General features: G+C 43.4%; 1 protein-coding gene across 1 annotated transcript in view; it reads right to left on the reverse strand.

The window, feature by feature from the left end:
• Positions 1-21,465, reverse strand: part of MNAT1 (MNAT1 component of CDK activating kinase) — a 189,180-nt gene that overhangs the window by 159,948 nt on the left and 7,767 nt on the right. Inside the window, exons 2-4 of the mRNA XM_073571114.1 lie at positions 9,089-9,241; positions 5,507-5,580; positions 2,857-2,960 (exon numbers count right to left, since the gene is read on the reverse strand). Of these exons, the coding sequence (XP_073427215.1) occupies positions 2,857-2,960; positions 5,507-5,580; positions 9,089-9,241 (331 nt within the window). The remainder of the gene's footprint in view (positions 1-2,856; positions 2,961-5,506; positions 5,581-9,088; positions 9,242-21,465) is intronic.

Genomic DNA, 21,465 nt, shown 5'->3' on the forward strand with positions numbered 1-21,465 from the left:
CAACAGCACATGTGAAAAAGACTTGGGTATACTAATAGATCACAGACTGAATATGAGTCAACAGTGTGATGCAGCAGCAAAAAAGGTAAATGCAATTCTAGGATGTATTAACAGAAGCATACAGTCTAGATCACGTGAAGTCATTATTGCCCTCTACTCCTCTTTGGTCAGACTTCATCTGGAATACTGTGTCCAGTTTTGGGGGCCACATTTTAAAAAAAGACATCAACAAACTGGAGTAAGTTCAGAAAAGAGCGACCAGAATGGTGACCGGTCTGCAAACCCTGTCTTATGAGGAAAAGTTGCAGGATTTGGGAATGTTTAGCCTGCAAAAGAGAAGACTGAGAGGAGACTTAATAACTGTCTACAAGTATCTCAAGGGCTGTCACATTGCAGAAGGATCATCTTCATTCTCATTTGCACAAGGAAAGACTAGAAGCAATGGGATGAAACTGAATGGGAGGAGACACAGATTAGATATTAGAAAAAACTTTTTGACAGTTAGAGTGATCAATGAGTGGAACAGGCTGCCACGAGAGGTGGTGAGTTCTCCTTCAATAGAAGTCTTCAAACAGAGGCTGGACGGATATCTGTCTGGGATGATTTAGCGAATCCTGCTTTAAGCAGGGGGTTGGACCAGATGGCCCAGGAGGTCCCTTCCGACTCTACGATTCTATGAAGATGTTCCATAGATTATGCCCCCATAAGATGCCCCATAAAATGTTCCATAGATTATGCCCCATATGCTGCTCCATAGATTATGCCCCATAAGATGCTCAATAGATTATGCCCCCATAAACTGCTCCATAGATTATGCCCCCGTAAGATGCTCCATAGATTATGCCCCCATAAGATGCTCCATAGATTATGCCCCCATAAGATGCTCCATAGATTATGCCCCCATAAGATGCTCCATAGATTATGCCCCCATAAAATGCCCCATAGATTATGCCCCCATAAAATGCCCCATAGATTATGCCCCATAAGATGCTCTATAGATTATACCCCCATAAAATGCCCCATAGATTATGCCCCATAAGATGCTCCATAAAATGCTCCATAGATTATGCCCCATAAGATGCTCCATAGATTATGCCCCCATAAAATGCCCCATAGATTATGCCCTCATAAAATGCCCCATAGATTATGCCCCCATAAAATGCCCCATAGATTATGCCCCATAAGATGCTCCATAGATTATGCCCCATAAGATGCTCCATAGATTATGCCCCATAAGATGCTCCATAGATTATGCCCCATAAAATGCTCCATAGATTATGCCCCCATAAAATGCTCCATAGATTATACCCCCATAAAATGCCCCATAAGATGCTCCATAGATTATGCCCCATATGCTGCTGCCGCAAAAAAAAAAAAAAAAAAAAAATTACATACTCACCTCTCGTCGCTGGGGGGCCAGGTGTCAGGTCCTGAGCAGGCTGAGACACAGGCGCGCTATGGGGGACAGAAGCCGGTGTCACCGCTGGCTCAGGACCCAGCACCTGAGATATTCACCTGTCCCCGGTCCATCGCTGCTTGCTGCTGTCTGCAGCGTCCTGTCAGTGACTGTTCAGGCAGCAGAGGGGGCGGCGCAAACTAACCACGTCATCGCGCCCTCTGCTGCCTAAACGTCACTGAAAGAGGACACAGCAGACAGCAGCAAGCAGTAATGGACTGTGGACAGGTGAATATTGGATATACCTACCCCCTCCTGGTGCGGTCTCTGTAGCCCCCCCCCCTTCTCCCACGATCTCCCTTCCTTCCTTCAGCAGTCATGTGGTGCCACTCATTAAACTCATGAATATGCGCATATTCTTGAATTTAATGAGCGGTACCACGTGACCACTGAAGGAAGGGAGACTGTGGGAGAAGCAGGGGGACTGCAGACACGCGTCAGGGGGGGATCAGTATGATCTCTGACATCCCCGCTCCCCCTCCCTCACCGACCCCCAGGTATATGACTGGTGTATAAGCCGAGAGGGGGACTTTCAGCCCAAAATAATTGGCTGAAAATCTCAGCTTATACAAGAGTATATACGGTATGTTAGAATGATAAGTTCCAGAATTGGATTTGTTAAAAAAATAAACATCTTGTGCTGAGCCATTATGTGTTGTGTAATGGCTGTGTCTGACCGTGCAGGGACATGGTCTGATCATATCACAGCTTCTGGCCAGGAAAAAAGTTTAAGTCACATATATGAGTATACAGACACTACATAGCAGGGGTTTGCAGCCTACACTTTTTGAGTTAACACATTTCCCTGCCTGTTTTATCATAGGAGCAAGTGTTTATGCTCTGTCACAAGTCCTGTGTGCTCATCATAAATCATGTCAGTGACATATAAGCTAAGTGGCCTCTGGAGCTCCTAAGTCAATGACTTGATTTATGATGAGCTCAGAGGGCGGGAGATGTGGGCAAAAACACTCACTCCTGTGATAAAGCAGGCGGGTACATGTTACCTCAAAAAGCAGCAACTGCAAGCTCCTGCTGTTTCATCAGTATACTCACTTATTACAAGAGACTTGACTCACTTATGCTTCCTCCTCTTGCCAGGAGCTGTTGTATGTGCTAACCATAAACTAGAGCAGCTATGCATGGTTGGAAAAAGCAAATAAAAGTATATAGCAGGGGCATATCTACAAGATTATCTCAATACAGGAAAACAATGTTGTAACATCCAATTGTGGAACATATTATTTCAAGAGCTATTGATTAAACAGTACTTTGCTCATGGGACAACCCCTCTAAAAGGCTGGACCTTACATTCAACAGTACCAATTTTTAAAAAGCCACCTTTTTTCATTGTATTTTACTATGCCCAATAATAATAAATTGGCATTTGATACAGTACAGACCATTTTTATCTTATTTCGTTGAATTGTGTCCTTGTTTAGTTTTTGGTAATATTCCATTTTCTTCTTTGTGTTGTCCAGATCCACATTGTTTGTCAGATTAAATACTATCAAAGAAAGAAAAAGAGAAAAAGTTTAACCAGATAAAAGAAATAAAAACCCAGATACATGAATTTATGGAGAGCCATCAAATGTGCCGAAAAAAAGGTGGTGGCAAAAAATAAAAAAAAAAACAATTCATACAGAACAATGCAGCATTTTACAGTACTTATAATACTGTCAATAAAGAACTGATGTAATAAATCACTTGCTTGCATTACTTCCGCATGACTAATTATACATTAAAATGGTTCAATTCCCTGTATTCATAAAAAGGCAACATTATCTATACATAAATGGACATCATTGACGGATATAAAGAGGCTAACTAGGACTTGTAGTATGCAGCCTTTTCTACTGTAAAGGGAATCTGTCAGGACTTAACCCCCCTCCATCCCCAAACTATTTACACGTGCATGTAACTCTTTCAAAGACAAGTCCAACAATACCTCTATATGGCTAGTCTGTTCTTCCGTTACTGAGAAACTAGCGTTTGAACCAATATGCAACTGAGGCTGAAGAGTTATGGTAGATCTTAAACCTGTGTCACTCCAGCTCTATTCCCTGCCTCCTGCTTGATTGGCAGTTCATTACCCTGAAGTCACATAGCAATGAGGCAGTCAGTGAAGCAGGAGGCAGCAGTGTTGGGTGTAGAATAGAGCCAGAGTGATAGAAGCCTCAGATCTACCATAGCTCTTCAGCCTCATTTGCATATTGTTTCAAATGCTGATTTCTCAGTAATGGAAGAATGGACTGGCCAAGTAAAGTTATTGCTGGAATTGTCTTTGAAAGAGATACATGCATATATAAATAGTCTGACGTAAGAAATCCCACTGACAGATTCCTTTTAAGAGCTCTTTTGGGCATTTCTTACTTATTATAAGAGCCCTTTGACAGTAGGTTCACATAGCATCCTCCAGCGATCTGCAATAGTATGCTGTTATACACAAAAACACAATAGTGTTTTATATCATGACAGGTGATAAAATAATGCATTGTACGGCACACATTTGTATCAATGGGTTGTCGTGAAATGTAGGACAGGAGGATCTTTGAGATCAAGATGTTCTCTGTAACTGATGTCCGGAGGTGGACAAGACATGAGGAATTGTGAACACAGGAGCCCTATATCAACTCCTACTCCGACATGGTATAAGAACATAATTTTTTGAAACTTTGTCTGCATCAGCGAAAGATGTAAAGAAATGCCAACAAGGTGAAGTAAACTTTGTACTGTATTATCAGCCATTCATTTATAGGTGAAAGAGGACAAGAGATAGGACGGGCTGATGGCCTCTCTATATCTGAAAGCAGGACTTAAAATCGACCTAAAGCAAAATAGAAAAATATATGTCTGTGAGCAGCAAGTTTGCGGTTCACTCACACGAGTGATCACAACCCTCCTCTTCACCCATGCTGCTGAGTGAAGAGCGGTTACAGAAGATTTAGGATATGTCCAGCCTTGGCAGATTTTTTTCTCTGTTGAAGTCCATTTGTCCTTAGAGTATTGGATTGGTTTTCATTCATTTTTGGTCTGTGCATCAGTTTTTGAATGAAAAAATTCTCATACTTAAAAGTAAAAAAAAATGGAGAGCACTCGTATGACACACGGAGGCCATGCTGTCCATTTATTTTCACAAACCTACTGATTTTGATCCTAGTTTTGTGTCTGTTGAGGAGGAGAGATTGGGCATATATTAAATTTCAGCATGTTACGTCCTTTCTTAAACCCCAATATCGGTCAAAGTAACATTGGTTGAACACCTAATACACACATTAAATAGTCAGAGAATGAGCGAGTTTGGCCAACCTTAAAGGAAATCTGTCACCTCATTTTGGCGGTCTATGTAAATAATTTCGGTCCGGTGGGCGGTGTTTTGAGTCCTTTCCTCCACCCCTCTTTGGCTGCGGTCCGCAATATTTCAGGGAATTTCCGTAGTTGTCCTCCATATTACATGCACGCGCATTGCCAAAGAGGGGTGGAGGAAAGGACCCAAAACACCGCCCATCGGACCGGACCGAAATCATTTACATAGACTGCCAAAATGAGGTGACAGATTCCCTTTAAAGGAGATGTCCAGTAAAAATAAGCTATAACCTAACAAACGGATAAGTGAAAGCTTATTGTTCGGTGAGGGTCTGATGCTAGGACTCGCACCGATCCAGTGTCTAAATGCACTTTTTTTCATATTTATATGCCTTAAAAGTGTAAAATGTGACTGTGCAGAGTAGAAGTCATCAGCTCTAGACTCCCCATCCGAAATCCAGAGTCAGCAATATTTATCATGATGTAGCTTGTTAATTTTAGGGAGGGATTGACTAACACCACAAAGTTAGATTACAATAAAACTTATAAGTACTAGGTTTTCTCCCTTAGTGATTACCGCTGGAGTTAGAGGGCATGGACACTGGAAAGGAGAGGATTCCAGGTGGAGAACCCCTTTAATAAATGGTTAACATACATCTCCACAATAATTCATTCTTACCCCAGGTTGGTAAATGACAGTTTCAGGAAGCGATTTCATTGAAAATTCACAAACTTCCTCAGACTTACCTATTTCCTCAATTTCTTCCAAAAAATCATTATATTCTCTCAGACATGGAAAGTCTTCTTCACGCTTATTATATCTAGTGAAAAGATGGAGAAAAATCACATGTAACTTAATTTTAGCAACATCTATTCGACCTAATGGACATCCAATCAATAGAAATTCAGTTTATTCTATTTTCATGACGAGAGGCGTCAGTACGAAGAGCAATTTAGCAAAAGAGGCAGAAAGCACTTCAGGAGATGCTCCGATCGTTGCTACCTGGATATTAGTACACAACACAAAATTTTAGATAGGACATTCTAGAAAAACAAAAATAATTAAAATTATATTTTGTTATTATTTATTTTGCAGCAGAGCCAGGTAGGACAGGGTTAAGTCTTAGCAATGCAGGAGTTGATTAGATGCACCTGACTTACTTTTTTACTAGAACTAGGGCCTGTGTTATCTAGAGGTGTGTCAGTCTGCTGAATGAAGCAGCGTTGAGTCAGATGAAGCTGGTGAGTGTCCAGCCAAAACGTGAGTTGTAGCTGTAGCTGGGAGACATTTATTTACTGTGATACCTTTGTACCCAGAAACGCATTTAATAGCGGGCTATCGTTGGGTGTTTCTAAAGCCATATCCACAGCTCATCACCGGGCTGACATTCACATAAAACAGGATGGTTAAGAGAATTACTTCCAAAATTGTATTGTCATAAAAAAAAGAGAGAATGTTGATTCATCAATTTTAAAAGATCTGATAATCTACATAACACCATTAAACCAAATGCAAAAAAAAAAAAAAAAAATTGCATCCGGGTCATTGTTGAGTTTTATGCATGCGGCACTGTATGGGGCGGATCAAATCCCCCAAAAATACAATTTCACAAATACTAGCGAAAGCAAAGAAAGGGAAAGAGAATGTGATACAGCATGTGGGAGAGTCCTTGGAGGAGTCGCTATGTACAGAACATGAGAGGGGCCATTATGCCGAAATGTAAAGATGTTCTACACCTATTAGTCACTGCACAAAGTGGGATCTTCTCTGAATGCAGCCAGCAATGAACACAATGGTCATTTGTGCTCTGGTTACGTCCAAGGACACGTCAGTCTATTGTTATTGTGTTTCTATAGGAATAACACCTGCACGATTCCTTACAGGGGATGTCTGTCTGGTCCCCTATTAGGGAATATGGTGTTACTGATGGGGAGGATTCCTTGTTCAGGCTCCGATTCGATGACCAAGTGTGGAGAGCAGCTACGAAGAGCGTATTTCACTCTGACATGTCCATGTATCACACGGGCAGCCCATTAATTTCATTGAACCTATGAAATGTTTAATTTCTCTTTTGATGCTAAAAGGGGAACTGAACATTTGCTACCCTGTTCCCCTACAAATTACAGCAAATTGGTTGAGGCCTCAGCAACCAAGCACCTTAAAATCTGATTACAGTCACAGTGGAGAATCATTTTGATCCCAAAGTGAACAATCCCTTTAACTTTACAAATGTAAATGAGAATATCAGGTATGGAGAAAAAAATAAATAAATACACTTCCATCCCATTCAAGGAAAACGGAGTAAATCATTAGACGGCACTTCCATACTCTACCACTCGCATTGATCGAGGGGATCAGTGCAAGATGAACCCCCTATAGATTTCTCACGAGGAACATCTGTGTCAGAGAAGGAGGTGCAGAAAACAGCTCCCAACAAGTGCACCCTTAGATGGGTTGTCTATGTTTTAGGACAATTTTTTTTTTCACTTAAGTGCCTATATTTGTTGCTAAACATCTTTGCAATTGGGTTTCACTCAAGGCTTTCAAAGTATTCCTTTTATAGTCTCTGTGTTGTACAGTCTATTGCCGGCTGCCAAATGAGTTAACTGAGAATCCGACATCAGTCAGGTCACTATGACAGTGTGATGGGGAGTTTATCTCTCTTATGTTTCTTTGTCTGAGCTCCTCTCAGCTGATTTTTGACCACAGATCACATCAAAGTTTAATGTGCAGGGAAACTACAGGTCTGTAAAAAAAAACAAAAAACATGGTGCATAATTTAATGAAACCCGATTGCAAAATTGATTTTTAGCCCCAATTACATGTGATTACGTAAAATAAAATAAAGGGGCTGTCCAGCTTTTGGAACATTTCTCTTTTTTAAGTATCTGGCACTCTTATAGGGGAGCTGTGGGGACTGTTTGGGTGCAATTTTGAGCAGATTAATTGGATTTTACTGGCTGAGCATAATTTTTTTTCCAGTTACTATACGTGTAAGTAGATAGTCAAGCCCCGACTCTGCAATATGCACAGTCAGGATTCCTCTTTATTGTCAGTTTAAGCATTCATTATGTGACAGAAGGTGTGCAATTTTCATAGTTGTGGTCACTAGCTTGTCATCAGCTTCTCTCAATGAGACCCCAAAATTCCCTATTTGGGGAGAGAAGAAAAACAGGTGAAGCAGTGAAGTTGCTAAATGCTCCCGTTTCTGTGCTTCCCCAAAAACCAAGGGTCCCCAAAATTGAATCTCCTCCTATTATAAGCAACGTGGCACGGCATGTCACATACTGTTCATATACCGTGTTTCCCCGAAAGTAAGACCCTGTCTTACATTAATTTTACCCCAAAAAGTCCCACCCTGTCTTACTTTCGGGGGAGGTCTTACATTAGCCGAAAAAAAATGACAATTTCTTTTTAACCAATAAATTAACATTTATTAACATGCTGTTATACCCCATAACAGTGCCGTATCCCACTGCACACAGCCCCACACCCCATAACAGTGCCGTATCCCACTGCACACAGCCCCATACCCTATACAGTACATGTTTCCCTACTTGGTTTTTAAATGCTGGACGTTTTCCTCTGCGGTGCGGCTGTGGGTGCGGAAGGCCTGTGCTGCAGGGAACGCTGTGCCAATCAGCAGGGAAACAGCGGTGACGTGGGGCTGGGGCGGCCAATTACAGCCCAAGCTGCTGGACCAATCAGTGCTCGAGCCGGGGGCCGGCAGTGACGTGGGGAACGGGCGGCCAATGAGCTGTTGAGCTGGGCGGATTGCGGGGTTAACACGGCGAGTTAACCCCATGAGCGCTGGACCCGCCCAGCTGCACCTGAGGACACCTCTGGAGCCTGGGGACCCAATGGGGGACAGCGGCGGCCCAAAGGTAAGGGCCTTACATTTCACAGCGGCCCCCAACCCTGCCTTACATTCGGGGGAGGCCTTACATTGAAGGACCCCCCCGTAACCCCCACCCTGTCTTACTTTCGGGGGGGTCCTACTTTCGGGGAAACACGGGTAGCATGCTCGTCCCACTCCATTCAGCTACATGGCCAGCATTAAGCTCCCTCGTGTGTATGCCAAGCTCCAAAAGCATAAAGTTAGAGGGCAGTCAGAAGGCTGTATAGATGGGACCAAGATCAGACTGGCCGTGGTTCCCCCGACCTGAGTGCGATGGTTGCATTGAAATATATGAAGATGTCAAGCTCGGATTGGGAGAGCTGTCGGCCAGTCCGTGCATTGTGGTCATGTCTCGGCCCGATTCCTATGGCTGTCTGACTCTGTCCTTAGGGTGATCTATCCCGTTGTCACTGAACACGGTCAGACTTACATTTTCAAGATTTTTTTCCGAATCTCCACTTCCTTATCAATTGTGGGGTCTTCAAAGAGCTGAACTCGAAAGTTGCTTTTCCTGAGGGGAGTATTGCATTCCTGACATGTCCCCGAACCACGGACAAAAAGAAGATCCACACAGCTTTCACATCTAGAAAAACAAGAACAAGTGAAGCCTGAAAAATGCAAAATCATAACGAACATATCATATCACTAAAACGATACAGGCAGGTGAGCACTAAACGGGCACCTTACTATTATCGCTCTATTTTTGGACATTCTAAGAAATATCTTAAAAAACAAGAATATTTTTATTAAAATGCATTAGCCAATGGTCATTAAAAATAAAAATGGTGAATTTGGAGTCTGCAGATATATGGGTGCATAAACATCCAGAGGTTATATTGAAAAAAAAAAAAACAGTGTTACACAATATTTCAGTAACTAGTTACACACAAGCCCATGTGCACTTTATGCTTTTTCTAGCATCATTAAAATCAGATATAAAACATATTTCAACTTAAAAACAAATTTATATGCGCATGTAGCTCTTTTCGTGACAAGTCCAGCAATATTTGTAAATGGCCAGTCCTTTCCACCACTACTAAGAAATCAGAGTTTGAATCGATATGCAAATGAGGCTGAAGGACTATGGTAGATCTGAAGCCTCTGTCACTCCAGCTCTATTCCCCGCCTTCTGCTTGATTGATGGCTAATATGTATAAAGCTTAGAGGCACTCAGTAAAGCAAGAGGCGATAGAGATGGCAGGGAAATATGAGCTGCAGTTAGAAAAATATTCAGGATTGAGAGTCCTCAGTAGTTGATACCTTTTAATGGCTAACTGAAAAGATGGTAATACATTGCAAGCTTTCGAGACTACTCAGGTCTCTTCATCAGGCTAGACTAATACAAAATCTGAAGTCACATATTTATGCACAATACAGCCTAGAAAAAATGCAATAGATAAGACAAGTGACGTGAAGCAGAACTATCAATATGGGAGAGGGAGAAACATAAATATAAACATTGGACCAGTTCATAGATAAGGAGTCTGGATGTTTTATGGTCCTCTGATTGGGGTCTAGTTCTGTGTTGCCCTGCAAGGTTTTAAAAGGAAATTCCTTAATTGATGTAAAAAGACATAAATCCATGCGACACATTCATTCCAGCACTGAGAGTGTCAAAGTTCGTCATAAATTTGTACTCCCAAACTCGTCTCTCTCTCTGAGATGTGAAGTTACCTTTCAATACCAGTAATTTCATATCCATGCTGCTGTGATCAGGGATACAGAAATGTTTTGCCACAGGTAGATCCATTCTTTTTTCTCTTATTGTGTGACGATGAGCATTCATCCTTGTTCTAAGCTTTTGCCCTGTCTCCCCCACATACAGACCCCCAGTTGGACATTTAGTACAAATAATTAAGTACACCACATTAGATGTAATGCAGGTGAAAGTACCTGGGATCTTGTAGTCCTGATGTGAGTTGGGGATCTTTATCTTGTCCGTGGTCATTATAAATGGACAGGTTTTACATTTTTTCTGGTTGCAAGGAAAGGTTCCTGCAGCTGTTGGAGAGGACAGGGAGCTTCTGACAATGATGCTTCTTAAATTTGGGGGCTGCCTAAAACACAGCAGTGGGGGGTCTGGAAAAATTGATTTTAATCGGGCATCTTTTTGTAGTAAAGGTTGTAATTTCCGTGCAGCTCCCCTTAGCACCTCCAGATTTGGGTTGTAGGTGACTACTAGAGGCACTCGGTTATTTTCTTCTTTAGCTTTGTAATGTAGCAGGTGATTCCTTGACAATCTGGTGGCTCTTGTAATTTGGTTTTCAATTGTTCTTGGATGGTAACCCTGATTCAAAAAGGTTTTTTTGAGGCGACCAAGGTGTTTGTCTCTATCCATGGGGTTGGAACATATACGATTGTATCTGATGGCTTGGCTATAGATAATAGAGTTCTTTATGTGTTTTGGATGGAAACTGTCCCATTTAAGGTATGTTGGACGGTCGATTGGCTTCTGATACAGGGATGTCTCTATTTCATTGTTTTTTAGCTTAATGATGGTGTCCAAAAAATTAATCTCGGTACTGGAGTAGTTGAGTGTTAAATTGATGGTGGGATGAAATTGATTAAACTGTTCGTGGAACGTCTTTAGCTGTTGCTCAGACTCCGTCCAGATGATTAAAATATCATCAATGAAGCGGTAGTAGGCCAGGGGCCTGATGGGGCATGAGGACAAAAAATCGCTTTCAAGCTTGGCCATGAAAAGATTTGCATACTGTGGAGCCATTTTACTTCCCATAGCTGTGCCAGTCTCCTGTAGATAGATCCTGTTGTCAAATTCAAAGTAATTGTGGGTGAGGATGAATTTTATAAGTTTCACCACGGCATCAGCATCAGTCCCTGTGTTTTCCATGAAGAATTTGCAGGCATGTAAACCATCTTGGTGTGGGATATTAGAGTACAAAGATTCCACATCCATGGTGGCCAGGATGGTTCCTTCTGGTAGAGGACCTATTGCTGCTAGTTTATTCAATAGGTCAGTTGTGTCCTGAATGTAGCTGGATGTATCCTTCACCAGTGGTTTAAGAATACCCTCTACCCATCCAGATACCTGCTCAGTGAGGGTGCCCACACATGAAATAATTGGTCTTCCTGGATTTCCAGATTTGTGGATTTTGGGAAGCATGTAGAATGTCCCTATTCTTGGAGTCTCTGGTATCAGGTCATCGCCAGCTCTTATGGACTGGTCAGGCAGACAAGAAACCAACTTGTTTAGTTCCTTGTAATAGTCCTGTGTAGGATCCGACTCCAATTTTCTATAGTAGCATGTGTCCATAAGTTGCCTGTTTGCTTCCTTCATGTAGTCTGACGTATTCATCATGACTATTGCACCTCCCTTGTCAGCAGGTTTAATGATGATTTCTTTGTTGGTTTTTAAAGACCGTATGGCCTTTCTCTCCTGGGCACTGATGTTGGATGCTTGTCTCCTGTTAGTGTCTATGATTGTGGATTTTATCAAATGTCTGAAGGAGTCTATATATTTATCCAAATGAGGGTTGCGTCCAGGTGGAGGTGTCCAGTCTGACCTTTTCCTAGTTGTTACGATCCCTTTTCCTTCGGTCTGAGTGTTTTCTGAATCTTCTGTATCATTGAAATATTCCCTCAGGCGCAGTCTCCTGAAATACTGTTCCATATCACTGCAGAGTTCAGTTTTATCTAGGGCCTTAGTGGGACAAAATGAGAGTCCTCTAGAAAGCACGGCCAGTTCCACTTTGTTGGGTTTATAATCTGAGAGATTGATGACACAGTTAGATGCTTTTGTGTCTGGAATGGAGTGGTTGTCCAAGTTGTCAGGTTTTGGATTTGTTTTGTATCTGTTTGTATAGAGTCCTGAATTGAGACGCAGTCTGTGTAGTTTCTTTTCCTTGTTATGAACCAGAAAGGTCCGTAGTTTGTTGTAGTATTGTTGTAATTTTTGCTCTGTGCTTTCTGTAAGTGTTTTCCTCAGAGTTTCAAATTGCCCCTGGACTTTACTCCTTATGCTGTAGCAGACATGTAAAAGGTGGTTCCTTAGTCTCTCAGAAGTCCTGTGACAAAGGTTTTGTGCATAATGGGTATTGTAGGTATGAAGAATTGGGTTTGTAATCCAGAGTCCTTTGGGAATTAGATTCTCCTTTTTGCATTTAGATAAGAAAAAAATGTCGCTGTCCATTTGTGCACGTTTCTTCAGAAGTGGTTTTAGTTCCATAAAGATGCGGTACATTCTGGTATCCTCCATTTTGATACAGGAAAGATGTATATCTTTGTACCGTGTTAGCCAGTAGATAGAAAAATATTCAGGATTGAGAGTCCTCAGTAGTTGATACCTTTTAATGGCTAACTGAAAAGATGGTAATACATTGCAAGCTTTCGAGACTACTCAGGTCTCTTCATCAGGCTAGACTAATACAAAATCTGAAGTCACATATTTATGCACAATACAGCCTAGAAAAAATGCAATAGATAAGACAAGTGACGTGAAGCAGAACTATCAATATGGGAGAGGGAGAAACATAAGCTGCAGTTAGAGATTTTTTAATTGATATGCAAATGAGACTGACGTACTATGGTAAATTTGAAGCTCCTGTCACCCCAGCTTTATTCCCAACCTAGCTCCACCTCCTCCAGCTTGATTGACAGCCTATATGATGTGTGACTTCAGGCAAACGAGTCATCATCAGTCAAGCAGGAAGTGGGAGGTGGAATAGAGCTGGAATGACAGAGGCCTCAGATCTACCATAGCTCTTTAGCAATTTAAAACACTGATTTTTCAGCAATGGAGGAAAGGACTGGTCATGTAAAGGTATTGTTGAACGTGTCTTTGAAAACGCATACTAATAGTTAGGGGGGGGGGGGGATGAAATCCTGCTGACAGATTCCCCATTAACCATCTGGTTGGTTAAAAAAAAAAAAAAAAAATTCACATCTCCCCCACCATCATGAACTACCAGATGCATTTCTCACAAAAGAACTGAAGCCGGTCCTGCAGAGCGGTCCATCAAGTGCAAATGTACTTGAAGGCTGCTATTTTTTTTTTTTTGCTGAACAAGGCCAGACTACCCCGCCAGTTTTCTTCTGTACAGTTAGGAGAGAATCCTACCAAACCTTATGCACCTGCACACCGGTTATCCTTTTGTTACATAACTGTGCCTTTCTTATGCTCACGATTGCACAATGCTTCCACAGAGGACCATTATACAGAATAATCTGCACAATACTTCAAAGTGAGTGCACAGAGCATGTTTACTATGGGATCGACAGAAAACAGGTTTGCACATGTTTGTTTTACAAGGTGTGTATTTTTCTTTGTGCGATTTTTGCAGCAAACATGATTTGTGGCTACAGCGAGGCTCAGATCACATCCGTGTGATAGTGTTACAATGAAACCATCCTTCGATTTGCAATAACGGTGTCTGACAGACGATATGGACTTATAGAGTCCTAACGGGTACCAAAACACTGTCCATCGTGTTATTGGAAAAATGGCGCCATATTTTTTCCATTAAATACAATGTTATCTGTGAAGCAGGCTCCTGGCATTAGTTGGAAAGTGACACCCAAATAAATGTCCATATTGTAAATGAGACATTGGGAGCCCTTTTGTTCTTCTGAAGCGACATTATAATTCCACATGGTGCTCTAATTTCGGATCAATGAAACCATGTGGGTCTGTGCGCACAATAGATATACGGAAAGTCACCGTTAGTGACCTGGTGGGGACAAATGTCCAGTTAGGGTAACTGAGTACTTACCGTAGTGCGGAGAGGTGCAAGACCATCAGCAAGTCTCCGATTGCCTTTAATATGGTATTTGCAGATTTTACTTTTACATTTCTGTTGTAGTTAATTATAGCATATTAGCCATGAGCCTACAGCGTGCACAAGGAGACACATTAATGGATTTCCAATAATTTCTCCAACGTCACAAATCGTGGTGACCCTGCTATTCCCATCCCTCAGTCTGAACACTGTGTACACAGATGGGATGCAGGAAACAGTCACCGGTGAACTCACTGGAAAGCCGCCACCATCTTTATAAGGAAAGCAGCAGCGTAGAAGAAGTTACGGAGCTCAACTCCTGATCTCCAAATGGACAAAGTCCTAAACGAAGATGGCAAATAGTGCTGTCTGCAAAGAAAATGTTCTGCCCACTGCTGCTGATCCAGCAGAAGGAGGCCACAAATAGAAGTACTGAGCGGCTGCGACCTCCAGCGTGAATGCTAATAACCACTGTAATCATTGCAGAGCATAATTAACATCTTGGGCCGATGCGATACAAGCTTCCCATGTAACGATCCCCTCTCCTGGTTTAGGAAGACAATTCATATGTAAAGATGACCAGAAGCTTCATGGGGAAACGAGAAATTATAAATCCCATTGCCGGCGCAGATTGTGTGTCTTAAATGGCTCTGAAAAAAATAAATAAAAGTGAAAAAGAAACTTGCTGTTAGACGTGAGACCCATATGGATCATTCTGTACCCATTAGTCTGCCATCAGAATCATTCTGTACCCATATGGAAAACGAAAAAATAGTCATGCTCCTTTGGTGCGTCAACAGAGAGGCACAGGGAGGCCACCACCAGGACAATAAAGCACAGACTTGCAGGGAGGTCGGTACAGGCCCCAATAGAGTAAAATACTGCCCTGTGACCAACTGAGGGCAGAGAGACACGGAAAGGCCGTCACTGGAGGGTACAGGAAGGCCGGCACAGGGACAATAGAGCATAGACTTGCAAGGAGGTCGGTAAAGGGCCCAATAGAGTAAAATACTGCCCTTTGCGCAACTGAGGGCAGAGAGACACGGAAAGGCCGCCACCGGAGGGAACAAGGAGGCCGCCACAGGGACAATAGAGCATAGACTTGCAGGGAGGTCGGTACAGGCCCCAATAGAGTAAAACACTGCCCTGTGACCAACTGAGGCCACAGAGACACAGAAAGGCCGCCACCGGAGGGCACAGGGAGGATGGCACAGGGACAATAGAGCATAGACTTGCAGGGAGGTCGGTAAAGGGCCCAATAGAGTAAAATACTGCCCTGTGACCAACTGAAGGCAGAGAGACACAGGAAGGTCGTCACCAGATGGGGCCATCACCACAGGGCATAGAGGAGTAGAAACACGCAGGAAAGGGATAGTTGCTCACAGCATTATCTGAGAGCTTGTGTATGAGCTATTCTGTAATATTACTCTGTGAGCAGCACCCCCTTGGTAATGACCATAAAAATAATACAGGGCAATTCATTCGCTACTTTATCCAGAAAAGTGATTTCTAAAAGAGAGAATCTATCGTTCAGAAATATGAACTCTACATACTTTGGTTCACGAGAAAGTGATATTTTAAAGCAGGTATTGAAAATGTTCACCATTCACATCCACGCTTGCCTACAAGCGCTCCAAATTGTTGAATGTATTCCACAGGATGTCTGGCGTCAGCATTGTCTCATTTTATGTTCTCTCGAAGTGCCGATAATGTTTGCTGCCTGTTAATGTACACCTGACCTTTCAAATGGCCCCAACGGAAATGTCCTCCATCAAGCCTATCCAGTAACGTTCCAGTATATTACCAATGACAATACATGGTTTGGACGTCGTATTTCGACCTTCAAACTTCTTTAGAAACTCTCTTTGGCACCTCTTTAAGAACTCACTATACCAACAGGCTTTCACAATGAGAACACGCTCTTCAAAACTGTATCTGTACATTGTAAACAGATGAAGACTGAATTTGGCAGGAGTGAAATGTAAGCACCAGACAAACTACAGAAACGCAAAAAGTCTATCTTGTAGCGGAGACCACCGGTGGGGTGAAAAGTCGACAAGAATCCTGAGTGCAAGGAGGTTTCTCGTCACCGTTGCTGAAGTTCATTGCACTTCCATTTCTCAGGAACCAAAGTATGTACAGTCCAAATTTCAGTAGTGTCAACCGCATCTTTTAGAAGTTACAGTAATTAAACCATATGGAAATTTAAAAAATATTAAAAAAAACAGAAAACACCATGGAACAGAGGGTATCAAATAAGAGCCCAAACTGGCCTCCTCTGACCTGTTGACAGACCCTCTTTAAGGTCATCCTAGCGATGCCGTGACCCCAGGAATTACAAAGATCAGAAGAGAGAAAAAAAAAAAAAGACACTGATCCGACCAGCTACGTGTGTGGCGATCATTCATGAACTGTGAAAATAGAAATTAGGTCATACAATCCGGAGCGTCACTATTTTTAATCCAGGCACACACAGTACCTCACACCCCGGGAAGGGTTTTATTTCCATTAAAGAGACACTACACAATAATATCTAAGATAGAAGACATCTACAGAGAAGAGTTCAAAATCACAGCAGTGAAGATTTCAGCAACATTCTAAATGTCCCTGCACTCCGAGATATGTGGACTGGCCGGGGGTCTCTCGACATCCTCATATATGTCTATTAGTACGTCACATTTAGGTCAGAAGCCCCCGCAGATGGTCTGTGCATACACAGGCATCTGAAAGAGTCATTAGTCCTTGAAAAATCAATCCAAAGTTTCGACTACTAACGTGCTGTTTACTGTCTCTGGAAGCGTATCTGTGTCTCTCTGCTCCTGCTCTCCTGTCTGTAAAACTGCATATAAACATAACAGAGAGGCGAACTTACAATATAGGGCAGGGAAGTCAGACAATGGCTCCTCTTTAACCTCTTCGGCACCCTGAGATCATGATTATGTGGTTCTGATGTTCGTCATGATAATTCAGGGTAAATCACGGACTTAGAGTCTTACATAGCAGCCTGTTCAGAAGCGACATTTAGGTGGTAAAAATAACTACCTTATATACTCGTATATAAGCAGAGTTTTTCAGCATTTTTTTTATACACGAGTCAATTGTCCCAGAGGGCCGGCGGGGGAGAGGGAGCGGCGAGTCACAGGAGGCAGGAGCCAGTGGCTGGGGCTGTAATTGTGCCCGCTGCTAAAGAGAAAAAAATATTCATTTCTCTTATAGCAGCGCGCAGTGACAGCCACCGGCTTCCAGAAGACATCCTACTCACCCTTCTGCATGCCCTCGCTGCATCTTGTTGGTTCCGGCACCAGCAGCAGATCCGGCTGAGCGATCACGTGGCCCCGCTCATTAAGATAATGAATGAGCACGCCTTTCCACTCCCATAGGCGTGGAGGGAATATTCATTACCTTAATGAGCAGGGCCACGTGATCGCTAGGCAGGAAGAGCTGCTGGCGCCGGAACGAGATGCATCAGGGCGCACAGGAAGGTGAGTAGGATGTTTGTTTTTTTAAATAGGAAACATGCATACAAGGACAGGGACCGGGGAGCCAGGCATACAAGGACAGGGACCGGGGAGCCAGGCATACAAGGACAGGGGATAAAGAGCCATGCATACAAGGACAGGAACGGGGAGCCATGCATACAAGGACAGGGGATAAAGAGCCATGCATGCAAGGACAGGGGATAAAGAGCCATGCCTGCAAGGATAGGGGATAAAGATCCATGCCTGCAAGGATAGGGGATAAAGATCCATGCCTGCAAGGATAGGGGATAAAGATCCATGCCTGCAAGGATAGGGGATAAAGATCCATGCCTGCAAGGATAGGGGATAAAGAGCCATGCCTGCAAGGATAGGGGATAAAGAGCCATGCCTGCAAGGATAGGGGATAAAGAGCCATGCCTACAAGGATAGGGACGGGGGAGCCATGCCTACAAGGATAGGGACGGGGGAGTCATGCCCTACAAGGATAGGGACGGGGGAGCCATGCCCTACAAGGATAGGGACGGGGGAGCCATGCCCTACAAGGATAGGGACGGGGGAGCCATGCCTACAAGGATAGGGACGGGGGAGCCATGCCTACAAGGATAGGGACGGGGGAGCCATGCCTACAAGGATAGGGACGGGGGAGCCATGCCTACAAGGATAGGGACGGGGGAGCCATGCCTACAAGGATAGGGACGGGGGAGCCATGCCTACAAGGATAGGGACGGGGGAGCCATGCCTACAAGGATAGGGACGGGGGAGCCATGCCTACAAGGATAGGGACGGGGGAGCCATGCCTACAAGGATAGGGACGGGGGAGCCATGCCTACAAGGATAGGGACGGGGGAGCCATGCCTACAAGGATAGGGACGGGGGAGCCATGCCTACAAGGATAGGGACGGGGGAGCCTTGCCTACAAGGATAGGGACCGGGGAGCCATGCCTACAAGGATAGGGGATAAAGAACCATGCATAAAAGGACAGGAAAGGGGGAGCCATGCATACAAGGATAGGGGATAAGGAGCTGTGCATACAAGGACAGCGATAGGGGAGACATGCATACAAAGAAAGGGACCAGGGAGCCATGCATACAAGGATAGGGGATAAAGAGCCATGCATACAAGGTCAGGGGATAAAGAGCCATGCATACAAGGTCAGGGGATAAAGAGCCATGCATACAAGGAAAGGGACGGGGAGCCATGCAAAGAAGGATAGGGGATAAAGAGCCATGCATGCAAGGACAGGGGATAAAGAGCCATGCTGTCAGGATCCTGTCAGCGTCGGCAACCTGCCACGGCTGAGCAGGGTGACTTACCCACACTACGGGAGGGCCCGGGGTCCGATACTGCAGTGAAAGTTCAAGCAGACAGGACCTGCGACACTGAAAGTAGTAAGGAGTACAAGGACCTACGATCATGTGACTGCAGGGGGCGGGGCTTAGCGTCCTACTGCTGCAGATGATGTAATATACCTACTGCAGGGATACTGTAGTAGAGGAGAGGGAAACGCAGGTCAGAAAAGCAGAGGTCATACACTAAGAGGGCGGCGCGGTAACAGAGGGACGAGCAGAGAATAGTCAAGTCTCAGGCAAAGAGTCATACACAGAGAGGGTAGCGCAGTACAAGGGGGACAGGCAGAACTCGTAACAGGGACGGAACCGGATCAAAACCAAACAAGCAACAAGTTATCAGGCACAAGACACACGTACGCAAGGGGTCAACTAACTCAGCCGAGGGCAGGAGTATAACTGACACCGGACCTAGGTCGAATGGCCACTAAATAGCCACCCTCTGCCAGAGAGAGGCAGAAACAATTAACCCCTGTCTGACCAGGACGGGCCAAAGACAAAACCCCGTCTGGATCATGACACATGCATACAAGGACAGGGACGGGGAGCCATGCATACAAGGATAGGGACAGAGGAGCCATGCATACAAGGATAGGGGGATAAGGAGCCATGCAAACAAGGACAGGGGAGCCATGCATACAAGGATAGGGGATAAAGAGCCATGCAATCATGGACAGGGGAGCCATGCATACAAGGACAGCGATGGGGGCGACAATGCATGCCTGGCTTATATTCGAGTCAATAAGCTTACCCAGTTTTTCGTGGCAAAATTAGGTGCCTCGGCTTATACTCAAGTATATACAGTATTTTCCTTTTTGTCATGCCACTTTGTATTAATTCCCAAAAAGCACCAGAATAGTTAATAAACTAAATTACAGCAGTTTTGAATATGGTGGGGGGGGCCATTTTTAAAATGGTATCACTTTTGGGGATATTACAAAATATAGGACCCCCAAAGCCACTTGAAAGCTTAATGGGTCCCTAAAAAATTAACTTTTGTAAATTTCCTTGAAAAATGAAAAAAATTACTGCTACAATTTTAAACCTTCTAAATAAAAGGATATTTTAAAAATGGTGCTGAGGTAAAGCAGACATGAGGGAAGTGTTATTTAATAAATATTTCATGTGGTATGACTGTCTGGATTAATGGGATAATCATTCAAAGTTTGAAAATTGCTAATTTGTATAATTTGTTGTCAAATTTCTGATAATTTTACAAATAATCGCAAAAAATATAAACATAAATTTACCATTACCATAAAGTATAATGTGTCACGAAAAAAAAGTCTCAAAATCAATTAGCTTTAATGAAGTGTTCCAGAGTTATTATTACCACATAAAGTGATACTGGTCAGATTTGAAAAATATGGCCCGGTCACCAAAGGGTTAATGTGCATTATATCCCCTCCATTATTGCCATGTCTTTACATTCCAAAACTAGTGATGAGCGAGTATACTCATTGCTCGGGTTTTTCCGATCATGCTCGGGTGTCCTCTGAGTATTTTGGGGTGCTCGGAGATTTACTTTTTGTTGTCTTATCTGCATGATTTGTGACTTGCAGACAGGCTGAATACATGTGTGGAATGCCTGTTTGATATGGAATTCCCACATGTATTCAGCCTGTCTACAAGTCGCAAATCATGCAGATAAGACGACGAAAAATCTCTGAGCAAGCCAAATATTCGGAGGACACCAGAGCATGCTCGGGAAAACCCAAGCAACGAGTATACTCGCTCATCACTATCCAAAACTGAGCTGAGATGTCCGCTTTAAGCAGGTCTAATCTAAGTTTGCACTGTCAGACGACCCCAACAATTGCACTGACGATTATACACACAATAAACTACTTAAAAGAGAGGGGCAAAATGTAAATGTTCAGTGAAACAGAAATAAAAAGCAGATTGTAAAAGTAAATTGTTTGAGTTCCCCAGAAATTACAAGGCTAATAGAGTAACTTCTTGTGGTGGTCTCACACATTTTCAACCACTGACTTCAGGTCATAAGCCAGCTTTGGCATCTTTCAGCACCCTGGTATCTGCTGCTTGTGCCTTTGAAGACTGCTTGTTCAGCTGCTAAGGCTTCAAAACATCCACTGCTTCAAGGGCACGGCAGCTGAACCTGCAGACGGCACAGAAGATGCTGAGGCTGCCGGTGTGGTTTTCATGAGTGACGCTGAGCCTGGCACCAGCCGGGAAGCGAGTGACCTAATTGAGGAGGAATCCTCTCTGGATTGGGTAACACAGGT

Source organism: Dendrobates tinctorius, unplaced genomic scaffold (assembly GCF_039654945.1).
Source record: "Dendrobates tinctorius isolate UK_male_01 unplaced genomic scaffold, ASM3965494v1 ptg000006l, whole genome shotgun sequence".
Classification (NCBI taxonomy): Eukaryota; Metazoa; Chordata; class Amphibia; order Anura; family Dendrobatidae; genus Dendrobates; species Dendrobates tinctorius.